Source organism: Anser brachyrhynchus, assembly GCF_964034855.1.
Source record: "Anser brachyrhynchus genome assembly, chromosome: 9".
Lineage (NCBI taxonomy): Eukaryota > Metazoa > Chordata > Aves > Anseriformes > Anatidae > Anser > Anser brachyrhynchus.
In genome coordinates, this window is record NC_137703.1 from 307190 (window position 1) to 325568 (window position 18379).

Sequence of the window (18379 nt, forward strand, 5' to 3'; positions counted from 1 at the left end):
GAAAATGGATCATATCCATCGATTTCAGTGGCAGTTTGATAAAAATCCTGCAACCCAGTTACAACAATAAATAATCTTCCATTCACTTTCCAGTTGAAATAATCTTTCACTCACTTTCCAGTTAAATACCTCTGGGACTCAGCCAAATTCAGCTAGCTCCAGATCCCAATTAGTATGAAAATTTCCCAGTTTACCAACAAAAAGACTATGGAAACAGAGTGTTGCATTCAATCATCATGCAATGATGGACTGGAATGGAACACTGATCAGCTCTCAGTCCTGTTTTAACCACTGGAAACCAATATGCTAAAATATATTAGAGAATTTTTCACATTGGACTAACAATACGTTACAAAATATATTAAAAGATGGTTTTGTCATCAACTTCTTATGCTTATTAAAAATGTTAACTATAAATGTGAGTTGACAATGAGGATTTATGTGTGCTTTGTTTTTAATCCCAAACACATAATTAAAGACAAAAATATCTTTATATTGGATAACTGGAACAGTATTTCTATCGCCATCTTTGTGAAGATTCTTCTGGAATTACAGTGTCAAAGGAATATTAGGATAGAATAAGTCATTTGTAAACTGCTTATCTCTCAGCAGTGAACAACGACTTAAAAAGCTGTAATTTATGTAAAACTTCACTTATTGATTAAAATTTTAATGACTGTCATAGCTTTGTCTCAAAGAAAATATTTCCCTTCTGACAGTATCTGAAACACTATCTACAAAAGCAAGCTGCAACACTGACATGCATAACATGCAAACAAGAAATCAGGTCAAATGCCATTTCTGTATCAGACAGAACTTTTGCAGCGATATGCTCTTTCCCTGTGACCCTAAGAACAATTTCAGTTAAGACATTTTTTCCTGCTGTTCCTATTACAGTCACTAAAAGAAAACAAACAAACAAAAAACTAGCCAAATGTATTTATTAGGAGAAAATTTGTGTTCTGCAGTCAAAAGCTTAAAAGCAATTTAGGAGCTTGGGATTAAGATGCTTGAGGCAGTTGAGCTGGCACTGGTCATGCAGGTTGTCGGCAGTTACAAACTACCAAATGTATTTGAATTATTTTGTGCAATGAATCTGCAAAGACTGTAATCCAAGTGGTATCACTCTTTATTTGGACACAAATCTAAAGTTTCTTGAAGCATTACCACAAAGGTAGGTTTCAGAGACTTCAGCTCACTGGATCAGATTAATTTCTGATGGTTTTGCACTTTGCAAGCACTCTTTAATTACAGTCAAGATGATCTTCCCACTGAGTATTTATCTGCAGAAGTAAAGACTGAATTTCATGCTTTCAATATATCAATTTCACTATAGTTTTTAGGGAGTTCACCTCATATCTGTCAGAAGGTAAAACTGTGAGATTAACAGAAGTCTTTTAACTTGACTTTTCTTAGGACGTATTCCTGTTACATTTCTAAGCTTCCATTCTCTGTCACGGGTATTAAACTAGAAGGCCTGATCGTTAAGTTTCATCAACACGTTTTAAGGGGAGAACTTCCACCAACACACACTGCAGCAGGGAAGACTACTGACCCCAGGATAAAGAACAATAACGGAGCTACTAGAGTGGAGGACCTGGCTATGCACGGCAAGGTGAGTACAAGACAGGTACCGGTGATACCCAAAAGTATCAATACCTCATCACTTACTAATTGTATACACTTATCATCATCCTACTGCAGTGGCTACTGTAGAACGTGATTTTTTATATTCCACTTTCCTTTCAGCATGCGGTCATTCTGCTTTTTACAGGTGCAAAATGTCAGTGGGTATTTCCACCAGGCAGGAAACCAGGATAGCAGATTGGCAGGCTTCTTTAATGCAAATCTGAGAAGAATCTGCCTTTAGGACTGACCTTTTCTACAGCAAAAAGAGCTATGCAGTATGTCATTAGTAACATGATTATTAATATGCAGGCTTTTTTCAGTCTACTGAAATTAGTTGGAACATCTTACTCATTAATCATGTAATTCCATTTCAAAAAAATCTCAAACTCATACATGGCCAGAAAGATTCTTCAACGCAAATTTCTACATTTGGTGTTTTCTCTTGCTTTGAAAAATACTTAGTTATAGCCAGAATCTGTACCTGTCATGGTGCAGCTGTAGTACTGAACATCATTGATAGGTACCATAGCTCACAAAGAAGCTAAGACCGGATGTTTTCAAACCACATCCTGCTGTATTGAAGCTGCTTTAATTTGAGGTTTTCATATGTGCAGACCTTCTTTGTTTGTTTTAAACAAGCTCATCTTAAATTGTTTTTCACGTGAGGTTCAGACAGCAGGAGGAAAACAGTAAAACTGTAATATCCCATCAGTACCTGACAAATAGCATTCAGTTCTTTTTTTCTTTTTGCTTTACAAACTACATTGTGAGTAATAGCATGCATTTCTTTTTCAGTCTGTGTTCTTTACAGCTTCCTGTTTTTTCTAGGAAAATGAATCAGACATTTGTTTCTTCAAGATAAAAAAGACGACTGGAAATACAGCTCTTAATAGAGGCCATTCTGACAGAAAAAGGAAATGTTCATGAGACAATATCCTCAGCAAAAGACATCTGTTTAGAAAAGCATACCAGACAGTATCCCATAACTACTATGATAAATGCAAACATATGTCTATACCTACAGGAAAAGTAGCACAGAATGGTAACTGGCAGTGCTCCCGTGTCTTAATTACATCTTCTTTGTTTTATATGCAAGGTTATGCTTCTTTCTCCAATAATTTTTTTCTCTGTTACAAGAAAGATCTGTGATAACTGCTAAAAAATAGCATATCAAAACCTCAAAATTTAATGGATGTTTTGGGAAGTTTTTGATTCTAAATATATGGCACCAAACACCATAAGCAATTACAGTGCCCAAGTTTTGGCAGTTGTTTGACAAGAAAATCAACACAGTTGGCTCCATATGATAATATAGTGTGTCTCTTAAATACAAGGTTCTTTCTTTTGTTTGTTTGTTTTTTAAAAAAGCAGACAATCAGACGTGAATAGGATTACTGCTTTTACCTTAGCGCTGCCCAGATCACACAAGAGCTGCTTTCTGGATGTGTATAGCTCATGAAACCACTTCTGGTGCCATAAGCTGTTCATACATTTTCATGCTGCAACACTAAATAGTGACTTGTCACAGCATTAAACTGCATCCAAATGGTTGCCAGTGGGAATGCCATAACAAGTCTGTTTCTATGAAATAATTCACATGAAACGGTAAATCTAGCTGTTGATATATGTAAACAGTATTTAAGGAACCAAAGTAGATTGTCCCTCTGTCTTCAGAGAGTGTTCTACCACAGAAAGAAAATATACCTAATAATACGAATCATCAAGTCACTGCAGATGACTGGTTAAAAAAACATTCCTCTAGTTCCTCTATAGATTTGGGTGACTATTAGCATGTACTAAGAGTTAGCCTCTTCTTTACAATTTATGAACTTGAAAAGAACTGTGAAGTTATTTGAGAAGCTGTTGTACACTGAATTATGGTATACAAGTAGAACATAAATTTGTAGTCTTCTATATCATAATGTAATATTCTCATTATGTACAAAAGGAAGGAGACTGTAAAAAGTCAGGATATTATCTTCCTATCTGAAGTTTCTGCAATTGTTTTAACAGGAAGAGCAGGCTTAAAAAATTAAGCAGTTTTTACGAAATATAAGATTATATGTGTTATACGAAGGAGTTATCTCTAATAAAAGGGGACTGGACTAGATTCCAACTACATCCTATGTTTCTACAAAATGACCACAGTAAATAAGAATTTACATTAAATAGTTCCATAACATTTTATTTTTTTTGCAAAATTTTGTCAATGAATGAGATTTCCCATTCCCTAGAACACAAGGTGGCTTTTTTGTCGTTATTTTTGTTTGTTTGTTTGTTTGTTTTGGTTTTCTTGTTTGGTTGGTTTTTATATATTGTCATAAGCAAACAAGGTTGACAAAACACTCCTGTAATTTGTTTATATGAAAAAAGAAGTTTTCAAACTTCTGGTCTACACTTAATTTTTTGGGAAGCTATAAAGGCCCCAACTGCTTATTTGAAATTGGATGACACTTTCCATCTCATTACAGTCAAGTCAGTTTTAATCTCTTTTTGTCTTAGCACTGCCTTCAGTGTCTAATGCATGCAGAAGAAAACAAGGAGAATGTGCGGCTGTACGTCATAATGCCTGGTGATACTGTGCTGATTTTAAAGATGGAAAATTTACATACCTTTTTCATTTTCATTATTTCTGCTTTAAAAGCAGTTGTCTTTCCAGTCGGAGAAATCTCAGTGAAGAAGCCCTTACAGTTCGGTAATTTTACCACACTTAAAAATTTGAATGGGAAGGACGTGTATATGCTCACAGTTTGGATGATTAATCTTGGGGCAAGCAATTTGAGTTACTCAGACTAACTAGCTACTGAAGTATTCTGCTTTTCATTAGCTTTCATTAAGGTAATACAGCAACCTATGATGAGAATTTAACGTTTTCTTCACCCAAAAGCAGTGTGATGGTTGGCCCCATAACCTGCAGGTGCACCTCCGAGGTGAACCATGCTCCAAGCCAGTGGCCAGCCTTAAACCCCTCTACACACCTGTATCACTGGCTCGAGATTCTGCTAACAGGGGTCCAGACTTTATTTATGTACTTCTCAGCGCTATAATGGTATTTGCTCTTGAACCTAGAGAGTAAAACATCTACACATATTTTTATTATTTTTCATTCCATTTTTATTCTTTCTTTACTCTGTCCTATGCTCTTAAGAAGTCCAATATAATCGTATCTGTTTAAAAGAAAAATCTGTAGAATTAATTAGAATAAGTATTTCAATAGTGTACCTCTCAGTAGACTATTTACTTAATTATTAAATTCAGAAAAATTACCAAGCATTTTTGAAGTCCTTTTCAATGGTCTAACACAACTACATTAATTAATTATAACTAGTTCCACGAAATCAGGTGCTCTGCCTATCGTAAAAGAGCAATGCTGTTCTCACAAAGTGCAATACTCCAAAGAAGAAAATATACATTTGTTATGTGCATACTTGCTATGTATATGTGTTCCACCTCTGAAAGAAATCCACTGAAAATATGACGAATATAACCCACAAAATTTTGAGGTGAGAACTACTACAGCATCCTAAGAATTGATTTTTTTCTCACAATAAAATCGAACCTAGGGAGGAAATATCCTACATTGTAATCATTGTTAAACAGAAGTTATCTAACAGCATGATACAGGTGGGTGAGACAAGTGGAGGTGAACAAAAAATTCCATTGGTGAACAAAAACAGATTATTCATAATGACAACAGAGTTATTTAAATTAACTTTGAAAGTCAAGCACATCTGGTTAAAGTCCTAGCCAAGACGTCTCCATGCTGGGCTGGCTACTAAACACATCAGTACAAAGATCCTCTTACTTTACCTGCTTGTAGGAAAAAATAATCATTATTCTGGGTCCGTAAAATGGAAATTCCAAAAATAAATTCACGAAAATAAACCTCTGCTCTGTCTCATATTAGCAAGTGTTAAGCACTTACAATATGAACTATCACCTACAGAAGTCGTGGAGAATTTAACACCTCAGACCATGAACTACCCTCCACAACTATGAAAACTGTCTAGTGATTAGAGAAGCCTTATTTGGATTAGATGAGGAATATTGGCAATATCAGATAATAAACTGAAATAAAAGCTTGAACCAATATGTGGAATATTAAAAATAGGATAAAAAATGCTTTGTTGATCCTTTACAGCTAGTGGAGAAATACATTTTCACACGGTCTCTAAAATCATCACGTCATTTACACACAGACTCCAAAGGCAAAGCGAAGCATAAAGCGCACTGTGAGCGCATCTCCCACACTAGAGCACATTGGCATTCTGTTAGGGAACTGACAGGCTGGAATACAAATTCTCAAAGGGCATTCCTGACTTCCACGTCACACTCTCTGCTTGTGGAGGGGGAATCAAAGTCCAGTCACGGTCACTGGCAACCAGCTAGGAAGCCAGCTGCTCGGAGCGCAGAAGGGAATGCTGAGAGCTGGAGCCCACAGGGGTCACTCCACTAGTGCTCTCCATACACAATTCTGATTTGTGTGCTTTGAGCTACGGTCATCTAGTCCTTCTTGAGTAAGGATACAAGAGAAGAATAAGTCCATCAATTCAAAATGTAATGTTATGGGACTGTTTTCTCCTTGGGAAGAGTTGAGGGGGACCTCTTTCTGTTAGAAGGCATATTCTCACTGACTCATGCTCCAAGCACAAACAGCAGCACACCGGCAGGGTCCTGACACACTGCACCGCCACCTGCAGCGTGACGCACTCCCTGTCCTGCGGTCCCTGCACAAGAGACGCAGGGCTGTGCTGGGCAGCGCGGTGGGGGCTGCTGTGAGCCCCAGCCACGGCCCTGCAGGGCAGCCTGTCCCTGCACATTGCACTCTTAGCTCCATCCCACCTGGGCCACCAAGCACGTTTTGCATCATTCACTTCGTGCCTTTGTAAAGCAGCGGGGTCTGGGTCCTCTCCTTCTGGACTCAATCTTGACAATGCATCGTTAAATTCCTACCCACAAGAGTAATCCAAGCCTCAATTACAGATCTGTAGGATCAAAATTCTCATTTCCAAGAATGGAAACCATTACAACAATCACTCAGACAATTTCATTTCACAGAGCATCTTTTGCAAAACGAGATGGTTTTGTACCAGTAAGTTACCTAATTTGATATTTTGCAACACTTTTTTTTTTTTTAGATTGCAGGCATGATTAAAGACACTTAAAATATCTATCAGAACAGCTAAGCTCCTGCCTTTTCATTGCATCAACTTGTTTTTCTTCCACTGACTTATAAAATAAACAGTCATAAAACAAGTCCAACAGCACTTTTCATACAAGAAAGCCTGCTGAAATTGTCTTTAAAAAAAAAAAAAAAAATCAAACCCAAAACCCTAAGCCCTGAAGTGAACTATTTGAACTATTAATTCTAAACTAAAACATTTGTCCAGTTATGTGTGGCTGAGTGTAACACTTAACAAATGATCTGTTGCTTGATGTCTCAGACTTCTCAGAGAACTTTATTTTCCCGTCCAGATGTAAATTAAAAGCAAGGGGAAAGGAACAATAACAAGCATTCCCAAGGCTGGAAAAAAGTACAGAATTTTGGCTGGGTGACCTTCAGCTGAGGCTCCACTGCAGCTGATCACATCCACAATCCTTGTACCAACGACTGTCTACAGAGGCCTTTGCAAGGCTGTCATAACAACTTTGAAACAGACCTCTTAAAGTTCTTAATCTGTTTGGGGGCAGGAGGGAACCTAGAGCAAATCATAAATGAAAAAAATGTAACCAGAACATAATCAAAGCAAAAGTAAAATCAGTACCTCCAGAAATTTTCATAAACAGATTTATTTATTTTTAATTGGAAATGTGCATGTTTTTTCCCCCTCTCTTTTAATGTGCTGACTGATTGAAGATTTTTCTGTTTTCATATTTCATACAAGACCTTCAAAAAGGTCTTTTTTTTTTTTTTTTTTTTAACCCTGGGAAACTCAGAGATCTCAGAAAATGATCTTTCCTAGATTTCAGAAGATACTTTTGCAACATACAGACCTTCACTGACTACCCTCAGTGCTGAATCTTCAACAAAACCTTAATTTCTCCTAAACATAATTTTTTTAATGTTCCACTTCCAGCGAGTTGTAAATAATCTCACTAGAAATCTCTTTTATTCAGCTTTACATTGTCCACTCTTTTGCAGTGGCATAATGTTATTGATTCTCCACCACTATGAAGTCTTTCAGTGGCAGGTTAAATCTAAATGCCTATTATGAAACATGAATGAAGAAGCAGAACCCTTGGTCATCCCCCCCCCCCCCCCCCAAAAAAGGTGTTTTGTCTAAAATTACAATCTAACACTTGGGTGACATCAGGGCTGAGATACAGTGATGGCAGCATCTGTGAAAAATCATCCCATAACTGGGGAAATCTTCACTAAGAACTAGCTGTCAGAAATGCCAGCTGTACCTGATGCAATATGAAGGGATGTAAAAGTCTTCGGCATCCTGATACCACTCCTGGCTGCATGGCTGCCTGCTCACCCGCAGGAGCTGCAGGTCGCACCTACACGCATTTATTCAACGCATGAAAATCTGGTCCATGGTTTTCACAGTAACTTCACATCACACCAAATCCTCATTTTTGATGTATGCCTGTGCAATTGTCACATATATTTGAAAAAAAAAAACCCACCTCACCTCTCAAGACAAAAACCATTACATTCCTGTTTGAATACATACAGTAGAATGAGTAAAATGTCAAAAGTGATTATGAAAATGTAGTGCCAAAAACAAACACGAAATAAAAAAAAAAACCTTTGCGAAAAACTCCCACGCTAAATCCTGCTCTTGTAAGCTCAGAAATGTTGACCTTTTACTACATTCCCCACAAAGCTGTACAGTGATGACCACACAGTGCAGGCTGCAGTCATTTACTGATGCAAAGTCTGCTTTTGTGTGAGTCCCCAAATATCCAACCTAGGTGAACCACGGCTCTGGCCAGAGGCTGAAGAGAAATGCATCCACACAATGTACCTACTGGAGTGGCTGTAAAATCACACAGAACAAATGCTGACATTAGAGAGGCTACTTTTGTCCAAACTGTCCAACTAAGAAGACAATCCAAAGCCTTTCTAAGTGGTAATTACATTTACTCCTGAAACCCTTGAAAATACCGTATTTTGAGAAAATTCTGAAAACATTCACATTTGCACCTTGACATGTGCAAAAGTCTGCTTAGGCAAAACAGTTACACAAATTGGATTTTCTTTCTTTGCTTCCTTCTTTTTTTCCTTTTCTCTTTCTTTCTCTCTTTTCAGAAAAGGAGGGTCCAAAACCACCAAACCAAAACCAAATTGTTTTTCAGGCAAAGCGACCTTTGAAAATACGGTCTGTAGATCTAACACACCGTAGTCAGTGAAGCTGCCTTCTTCTTAGGTCTGTAAATTCCGTTCTATGGAAGCTCTGGGGTGTAGACTGTAGTTTGCACAAACTATTCATTTGACAGAAGACTGTTGCTTCATTCTGTGACACACCATTGCTCACCAACCAATTGCTGAAAAGTAGGAATGTAGAACATTTAATAAAAACGCCAGCAATTGAGAGACCAGGAAAGTTGAACACAGATGGGGAAAAAAAGGATTACTTGTGGTGTAGGGCAAAAACTCAGACATCCTTCTACGCATAAACCTGAAGGGCAGACAGCATATTGAGCCCAAAAAGGACTAGGGACAGATTGGTACCTGATGAAAAGAAAGGCGCATTCTGGCCAAGAAAGCAGTGAGGTGCCCGCAAACAGAACATTGGGGCTGGGCAGACAAAGAACTCACCACCGCAGGCATGCTACACCCGGGCTGCAGCCCTGCTCCTCCTACACGAGGCAGCAGCTGCCGAAGCACAAGCCATTGGCCGCCAGAAAGCACAGGACAGCCAGCTCCGTCCTCTTCACCTCCCCTTTCCATCGCAGTGCTCTGTGGCAGCACTATAGGCATTACTTCAGTTTTAATGTGGCACGTTCTGCTCAGCTCTCTAAGCAGGCATTGCTCTGTCCCCTCCCTGCAGCTTCAGTCACACCCACCTTGGAAATGGCCAAAGGTAGGGAAGAGGGGACACTGGTGCCGTGCAGCACCCTTGAGTCCCACGTAACCTGAGTTCACACAGCAGTCACAGGCATTAACTCTGGGTCTGGGCTTTGACTTAACCAAATGCAACAAAATCCCCCCAGAACAAACGAAAACCTGACCCCCTATCACTCCCCCTCTCTCTGAAACGAGGAGGGAAATGCCACAAGACTGTATGCTGAAATTCAGCCTACATGACGTTTCCTTTGGATCTAATTGCTTCCACACAATTTGCATCTGCTAGTCACGCTAGGTCCCAGAGCACAAAATATTCTCTGTTACAAAGGAGCTCTTGTCCTCCTCCCACCTCCATAATCAAAGCGAAGGACATGTGGCTAAAACCAAGCAGAGCAAGTGAAATAAACAGGTTTCTACCTTCGTCCAGAGCACCCAAGCAGGAGACAAGCCCAGGCCATACTGCCGACTCCACCAGGATGTGAGGGAGCGAGCAGTGTGGGCTGGCAGGGACGGGCTGCATACAGCAGGCAGGCCGAGAAGCAGCTGGCTCTGCATGCTGACCTCTATTTGCAGACTGTGGAGTGGAGACGGTTAGGGCAGGGCAGGTTGTCTTCTAGATGCCGCCTACAGCAGCTCACAAACGTCATGAAAACAAAACAACTGGCTGTTCCTACATGGAGCAGTCCAAACCATTCACAAAGCCAATTCCCCTGTAGATGTTTCCAGAAAACATCTACAGGGGAAAAATGTTCTCATGATGGCATTAACACCTGATTCTACACCAAGATTCATTCCAGACACCACAATTCTACCACATATTTCTAAAGTGCACTAATTGACATTCTTTTCTGATGATTTATGCATAAAGCAATTGTATTTTAATCTTGTATTATTAAATGGATGTGTGATTGTTAGCATCTGTTAATGAACAAATGATGCTGGGCTTTGGGTTTAAAACTAAGACTAACGGATGGATTTAAGATAAATTTCACTAAACCATTGCACTTCTCTGCATGCACAATAATTGTTCACTGATTAGCTTAAAAGTGTACATCAGTCCAATACAATCAATTTTACATTAACACAACAGTGTTTATAGAAGGGTTTTCATAGATTTCCTGAATTACTTAGGAGTATGTATACTTGAATTTAATACAACTTTTGTGTCTGGACAACCTTTCACAACAAGTTTCTTATATATTTCTTCAAAGGAACCCTTCTTGGCAACACTTCTAAAGTCAACACAGTCTTGCATTAAGCTTTCTTTGCTGACACTTCACAGCTGACTAAGTGAAAATGTAGATCATATCCTAATGCAGAAAACCCAGGAACCCTGCAAAAGGAACACATCCTCAAATCAATTTTATTCTAGATCCGCCTCCACCCTCAGACTTTATTAAGCACAACATTTTAAGCACTGCAATTTTTATTAAGCAGGGCAGCTGATGTGATTTTAGATTTTGAGAAAACAGCCTATTGATCACAAAAAGACACTATCTGGGATTAGAAAATGAATAATTATCAACTGTCATTGAAAACTGAACTGCAGCCATTCCTACTATTTGGATGGTATTCCTACCATCCCCAAATTCAGAGGGAAAAGGTGACTTATAGATCCTTAGTGGTTTTTTTTAAGTTTATTTATTTTTTTAAGAGGGGCTATAATGTCAACAGAGAAATTAGGTCATTTTTTTCATTTCAGCAGTATTTTATACATTTATATCAAAAGAAGTTATTTATTTACCCACATCAAAATTTCTTCCAGTGATTCAGTTTGATTTTAAACAATCTATTCCAACCTTTTATAACTATCAACGGAGAGAGACACTTTAATTTCCACAAAGTTAAGTCAACATACGAATAACTTTTTTTTAACCTCACTGTAAATTGAAAGCATAAGCCTGGCAGATTTTCCTGTTAGTATTCAAAACAGACACTTTCAAACAGACCATTACAATGAGTGTCAGTAAACATGATCCATTGCTTCAGCTGAAGCAGATCTGCAAGAATCAATCTGCAATGCGATAACTTATAACTGCTCTTTTGACTATCTTCAGTCAAGATCTAAAATAGACACCTATCAGTCAGCAGGATGTGACCCAGCTCTGAGAAGGACCATCCAAAGATCCTAGAAATAATTTTTCACATTTCACTGGGTTTCTGCTACAAGGCCATTGTTGTTAATAACTAAAGCTGCATGCTTGACACATTCATGTACCTTTGCATATAATGACTACAAATGCAGTCACAGCCAAAAAAGTGTTTGATCCAAAATGAAAAATTTGAATTCATAAGCCAAAATGTGGTCCATTATTATGTTTTGTTTTGTTTTTTAGTATGCACATTAAATTGCAAAACTCTTAATCTACTAAGCCACTGGTGTTTCCCCACTTAGTTTGAACGCATGAAGTTTTAAAAGTAATCCGAAAATACTATTTGTTGCCTCCTGCCAGCAAATGAATGCTTAAACTTGTTCTTGACTTCTGAATTTAAAAATACCATTTGGCTAAATAATGATCATAGTCCAATAATCATTAAAATGTTAGCTAAAGGAAAATACAAAGATCAGATATTCTAACATGCATGGCTCAGATATGATGTCCTGCAACCAGCTTTTCAATTAAAAGTTTCACCACAGGATCACACCTAGTATGACAGATAAGAGCCTGAAACTTGCTGTTAAATGGCAGGACCTTCAGTTCACCGCATTCAGTAGAAGGTCAGTGAAAATAGGAAGCACTCATCACTTCATAAGCGCCGTTGTGCTGAGAATGATGGTACAGTCTGAATTTTGAGTTGCATCAATTTTACAACAGACATGATTTTATTTCCTTCCTAAGGCAGAGATATGCAACTCCGAATATAGTCAAAACTTTTTCATACACCAAATGTGACTTTTGGCTTGATCACCAGAAAAAAAGTGAATGGCTATGCCCCACTTCCAAAAAATAGGCTAGCAAGTGTACTCACTTAAGGGAAACTGGACTTTAAAGATTATGCAAAATGCAAATTTTAACTAATGAACCAGTTCAGCCATTTTACTTTAAGAGAAGCATCTAAGAAGAAAAAACTACACCTGTCTCACTTCCAACAGCTTGCACTTTACCTTACCTTTACCTTTGCACTTAACCAAGCTTGCACTTTGTGCATAAAGTAACAAAACCAAGTTGATTTAATTTATTGTCCATGCATTTCTTACACCATTTTGATTGACCTTTATTTCCCAGTATTTTTGCTTCCATATACTCCTTTGATAAAAACACAAATATATTAAATTATTACAAACTTTTTTTATGTGGAATCTATTGCAGGTCTAATATAGCACCAAATATGGAAATGAATCGATTAAAACTTCCAAGTCAAAAAAAGAAACTAAAGAAAAAAAAAAGAAAAAGGAAGAAAAAATGTCATGTCAGTAATGTTCCATGATGTACTTAGGAGCTAGTTATACAGAACTTTTCTTAGAAAGTGTATATACTCTGTTTAAATACATTTATATGTATATATTCATATACACGCCAAATACAGTAATTAAATCTTATATAAAAAGTCAAGATGTACATGAAATATGATTGCACTCCGTACAAACATATTAAATTGAGAAACTTAAAGCTGTGATGCTGAAATGCAAGTTCTGACTGGAATCATAGGTATGCAATTCTAATGAAGCAGAACAGCCTGAAAAGTAACAGCTTGGATATGGTCTGGTGTCTGTGGCTTTTACTAGTCTGTCCCAGTAACGACGTTCAGTATCAGCAGTCCTTTAATAAAACTTACTGAATATTCTTATGATTACCGATTCTGCTTTTCTACTGCGTCTTTTAAAAATTAGATGCCCAATTTTTGGAGCATATTCAAATTTAGTTATATGCCTACCTTATAAGAAATTTAGACCATATTTAGCAGTGAAATAAGACAGTTATTTCTTAACAATGTATAAGGTGAATTTCTGAAATCCTTCTGTCTTCCGTCGGGCACAAATCCTATGAAGGATGATGAACTAACTAGCAAATTTCTGTTTTGAAAGACAGCTTTCAAATTCTATTGGTTTTCTTGCTTGCATATAGTACCAGAGATTATTAAATCAAATATGCTAATTAAATTTTAATTCTGAAAATATTTTTAATATTTTTGTATTTCATGTATTTCAAATGTTCATTTGCAGGAATTAAATGACCTAATTGCATATGTTTGAAGAGTTCTGGTGTTCATCCTCCCTCCTACCTGACAGCACTAGAACTCCTCTAGACAAAGCCTCAAGCTTTGCCAAGGGCGAGGTCTGGCCCAATCTCAGAACTGAGAGGCCGAAATTGCTCCATATATCATGCTGGCCCTGTTTAAGCAGGGAGCCAATTCTCAGCTTCACAAAAGTTAAGGAAGTTCTCTGGATTTATAACAACATTATTAAAACAGCATTTGAACCACGGACTCCAGTCAAAGGAGCAATCAGATAGCACTTTAATGCTGTCAATCACAGCTTGTAAATTTGGTTTTGATGTGTACATCCCAAAACTTAGTACTCCCTAAGAATCTTTAAAACGAGGCAGAAAGGTGAGCTATAGTTGAATTTCCATTAAAAAAATTCGTATTTTATCACAGCTTTCCTGTCTGTCAAGAACTTTTAAAAGTAAGTAAATATATGCATCAATACCATACAGACGTCACTAGTAGCAATGCATCTCAAAACTGTCTTGTGCAGTTAACTTATTTTTAACAAAGGAATACTGGCGAGGAGAGCAGTTTGGGCAGTAAGTGTAAGGAGACCACCAAGACCCCACCTGAGCAACCACTAGATACAGGGGAAAAACACTGCCCAAAGCATGCATGAAACGCTCTGAAAGCTCTGTTCTTTTGCAAACACCTCTCTCCAACACACACCAAGAACAGCAAGGATGCGTGGCTTCTTGGTTGGCACTGTTTTTCCACCAGGACCAGAGGAAGCTATACTGATGTGAGCCCCACCTTCCAGGGTCTGCCTCATGCCCATTAGTGGTTGGTCATAAATGTGGACCAATACTGTGTCATATGAATAGATTAAGGTGTCAAATTTTTCATTACTTTCCAACTCAGCAGGGTAACGGTCTCGTGCACTGATCTTCCCATCTCCCGCCTGTACTGTATGACCAGGCTCCCATGGTGAAGTCCCTCTGCTGCGCAGCACCGAGCGCAAATCAATGTGAAAACGATCGCGACCCTGCAGAACTAACACGAACTGCTCTCATGGAAGGGTTGCATTTGGAAACCAGCTGGGCACTTCAACTGTTTTATTTGTTTTGACATTTTCAGGGAAAAAAAAAAAAGTATTTCCATAGCATTTATATTATTTTTTGTCTGAATGTTCTGCTGAACCTGTTCAGTAATATAAAACTGACCATGCATCAAATCAAGCTTTTCCACCAACAGAAACCAGCAGGAAAAACTTTGAACACGTCAAGCAAATCAAACACTGAAAGTGATTAGCCTTCTTCCCCCTTGAACAGGATTTTATTGGCAAATATGTCCTGGTATGGCAAATGTTCACTGTAACATTTGAAAAAAAACAACACTGTATTAAAGATAACAGCCGCAACAAGTTTCACAAATCTGTTCAGTGCAAACACCATACTCTCTATATTCTGTTTACCTTCTGGAATGAAATCACACCCTGATCAAGAAGCACTGTACACACACTGAGAAAATATTAAAACTTAAGTCTTCGCATTTGAAATATGAGGTTGCAGCACCTAAAAACAAATTGGTAGAAAGTAATACTTGAAAAATTCTTTTCACTGAATATGTGTACACAGCTCAGCATGTGGATCGATACGCAACTGATATTCCCACTTACCAACCTAAGAGCTACACAAGGCAGTTTGCCTGTCTTTCCAGAAATCCTTTTTATCAGAAATAAATCATACTTAAATTTTTTTTCCATGCATGCACACGGAGAAGAATGCTTTAGATAACATTGCTGTAAGCGAGTGTGTGTTTATTAGTCTGTTTTCCATCCCCCACTTCTGTGGCTTGGTATTTAATTACAGGGTGGAGTGGTCCCCAGGCTACTTATGTTTCTTCCAGCCACGGCCAGAAAACTTCTGCAGGAACGGACATGCATGAGTGTGATCACGACAAGTCCCAGCTGGTTCCCGGTCAACAGCGCTAACCAAGGCTCACTGCTGACTGAGAGGACTGCTGCTGCCTTCTTCTAGTAGCTCTTGGAAACATGTTACACGTTCAAATAAGAGAAACTGCTTGCTAAACTTCAGCAGACCTTACAGGCTTTAACAGGACCTAGTCTGGCTATATGCTCTTCATTTCCTTCTCAATTTTCTTTTGCTAATGACTATTGAACAAATCTTTATCAGTATGCTGGAAATAAATAGCTTTTTTTTTTTTTTTCAACAGACACCACCTCAATATAGGTATGCTTGGTCTGACCAGATAGGACTTTCAAACTCATTGTCTGATGTGAACCATACATAATATTGCACAGTTTTAAATGATGCTTTCCACTAACAATCTTAAATTTCTACAGAAAATGCTATTTTCAGCTGAAAAACATTACATAGCTTGCAAAACACTGCAACTGAAACATGACCATTTCATAGCTAAGCATTACCACAAAATGCACCGAGTTCTAAAGAAATACATTATTCCAATTAATTTTTAAAGAAATGAGAAAAGTTCTGTTGGATCAATAAAACTGGGGAAACTATATAGACTAACTTAGATAACAAATGACACACACAATTAAACATTATTTTATATTAAAAAGGATATTGTTAATCAGAGTATTACTGTTGACAGGATTTGGGAAAAATAGGAAAGATGCTTTGAGTTTTTATCCATATCTATTTTAACACGGGACTTGCATTTTTTGGCCTAAGCAACAAGAATTCAGCAGTTTGGAAAACGCCATCTCTGTGCCAGAAATGTGTAGCGGGTGAAGGTGAAACCACGTGAGCGCATTTTGATATTAGGCAAAGGCTGAACGGCAGATGAAGATTATGTTATCTGATCTTCAGTCAGAGTTTGAAAGCACTTGCTGGTCGAGCCCCAGCGAGAATTTATGTAACATATTAGTTTGCGAGCAATCTGTCGCGGTGCTCCTATCAGCAAGCCTCCTCTTCTCTGTCGTGCTCTATTGGGAAAAGCGCGCCCAAAGTACGGAGCAGCAACGTCTCATTTACACGATACACCAGATTAACGAAAGACTCATAAACCCGGACCCTGGGGAGCGTCCTCCCGGTACCACAAACCACACACACCAGCGTACAGAACGGCAGAACGAGAAGGGACGCGCGTTCGCGCTCTGCTGTAACTCGGGGTGCGAGAGGCGAAGACCGAGCCCCCGCACGGAGCGACCCGAGGGCTGCGCTCTTCGCGGCTTCCGCAGCCGCCGGGCACAGAGGCGGCCCGCGGCCCCGCCGGCTGCGGACTCTCCCGTTTCTGTGAAAAACGAGCGCCCTGCCCTCGCGGGGCCGCCACGCGCTGCCCACGTGCCGGCCGTCGCGCCCGGCCCGAGGGAGCTCCGCGGCCCCGGCCCCGGCCGCTCGGCTGCCGCCGGGTCAGCGCAGCGCCTCCTCGTCCGCACCGGCGCCGGGGCAGGGCGACAGGCCCGCCCGCACCGCCGCCTTGCCCCCGTCGCGGCCGCAAACTGTCTTCGGGCCTACGGAGCTGCTTCCCACCGAGCTCCCGATGTCGCCAGCGGGACCCTCCGGCCGGGGCCGGCCGGCCGCCGTGCCCCGCAGCGCGGGGCCCTCCCGCGCCCCCGCCCGCCGCGCCCCGCCCGCCCGGAGCCCCCCGCACCGGGACCCGGCCCGGCCTCGGCGCCCCCCGCCCGCCCGCTCTGCCCCGGGGCGGCGGCGGCGGCTCGGCCGCGGGCACTCACTTGAGAAAGTACCGCTGTCCCGTGTGCGTGAGAGCCATCTCCCAGCCGGGCGGCAGCGGCAGCTCGTCCGTCACGTCGTAGGAGCGCTGGCGGAGGTGCCCGTGCTGCGGCGCGGCGGCCGAGCCCACGAGAGAGGCGGGCGAGGAGTGGGAGCGGACGTGCTGCGCGGCGGCGGGCCTTGGCGGCGGGCCGCCCGAGTCCGTGCTCGACTGCCGCGAGTGCGAGCCCGAGTCGGGCTCCTTGAAGAAGGACTCGGGCAGGATCTTCTTCCTCCAGGAGCTGGGCTTGGGGTTCATGACCGCGTTGAAAAGCGCCTCGAGCTCCGTGTCCAGGTCCTGCGTGACGTGGATCACCTGCTGCCCCGGCGGCGGGGCCGCGGGAGCGGGGTTCATTTTCCGCCCGTCCGCCCCGACGGCGAGCGCGGACGCCTCGGCGCACAGGCGGTCGCCGGGGCCGGCCCCGCCGCAGGCCGCCGCCGAGGACGTGCCCTTCGGAGCCGGCCGAGCTGCTCCCCAGCAGCTGCGCCGCTCTGCCGGCGCGGGCGGGCTGCGAGGCGGGCGGCGCGGACAATGCCGCTGCGTCCCGGACGGCAGCGACGGCGGAGTCCCCGGCGGCCGACGGAGGGGCGGGCGGGTCAGCCCACGGGCGGCGCGCCGCCCTCCCCCGCGCCGGGCCGGGCCGGGCCACGCCGGGCTGCGGCGGGGCGAGGGCCGCGCCGGCCCCCTCCGCCCGCCCCCCGGCGGCCCGGCCCTCGCCCTGCCCCGCCCCGCCTGCGGTTATGCAACGGCCTCGGAAACTTCGGGTCCGCGGAGAGGCCGCGGGCGGCTTCCCGGCGTGGCGGAGCAGGCCCGAGGGGCGTTCCA

General features: G+C 41.4%; 1 protein-coding gene across 1 annotated transcript in view; it reads right to left on the bottom strand.

The window, feature by feature from the left end:
• The window catches only part of WWTR1 (WW domain containing transcription regulator 1), a 70445-nt gene extending 52266 nt beyond the window's left edge, over window positions 1-18179 (bottom strand). Inside the window, exon 1 of the mRNA XM_080604276.1 lies at window positions 17517-18179. Coding sequence (XP_080460402.1) covers window positions 17517-17908 — 392 coding nt within the window. The 5' untranslated portion in view covers window positions 17909-18179. The remainder of the gene's footprint in view (window positions 1-17516) is intronic.
• Window positions 18180-18379: the final 200 nt, after the last annotated feature.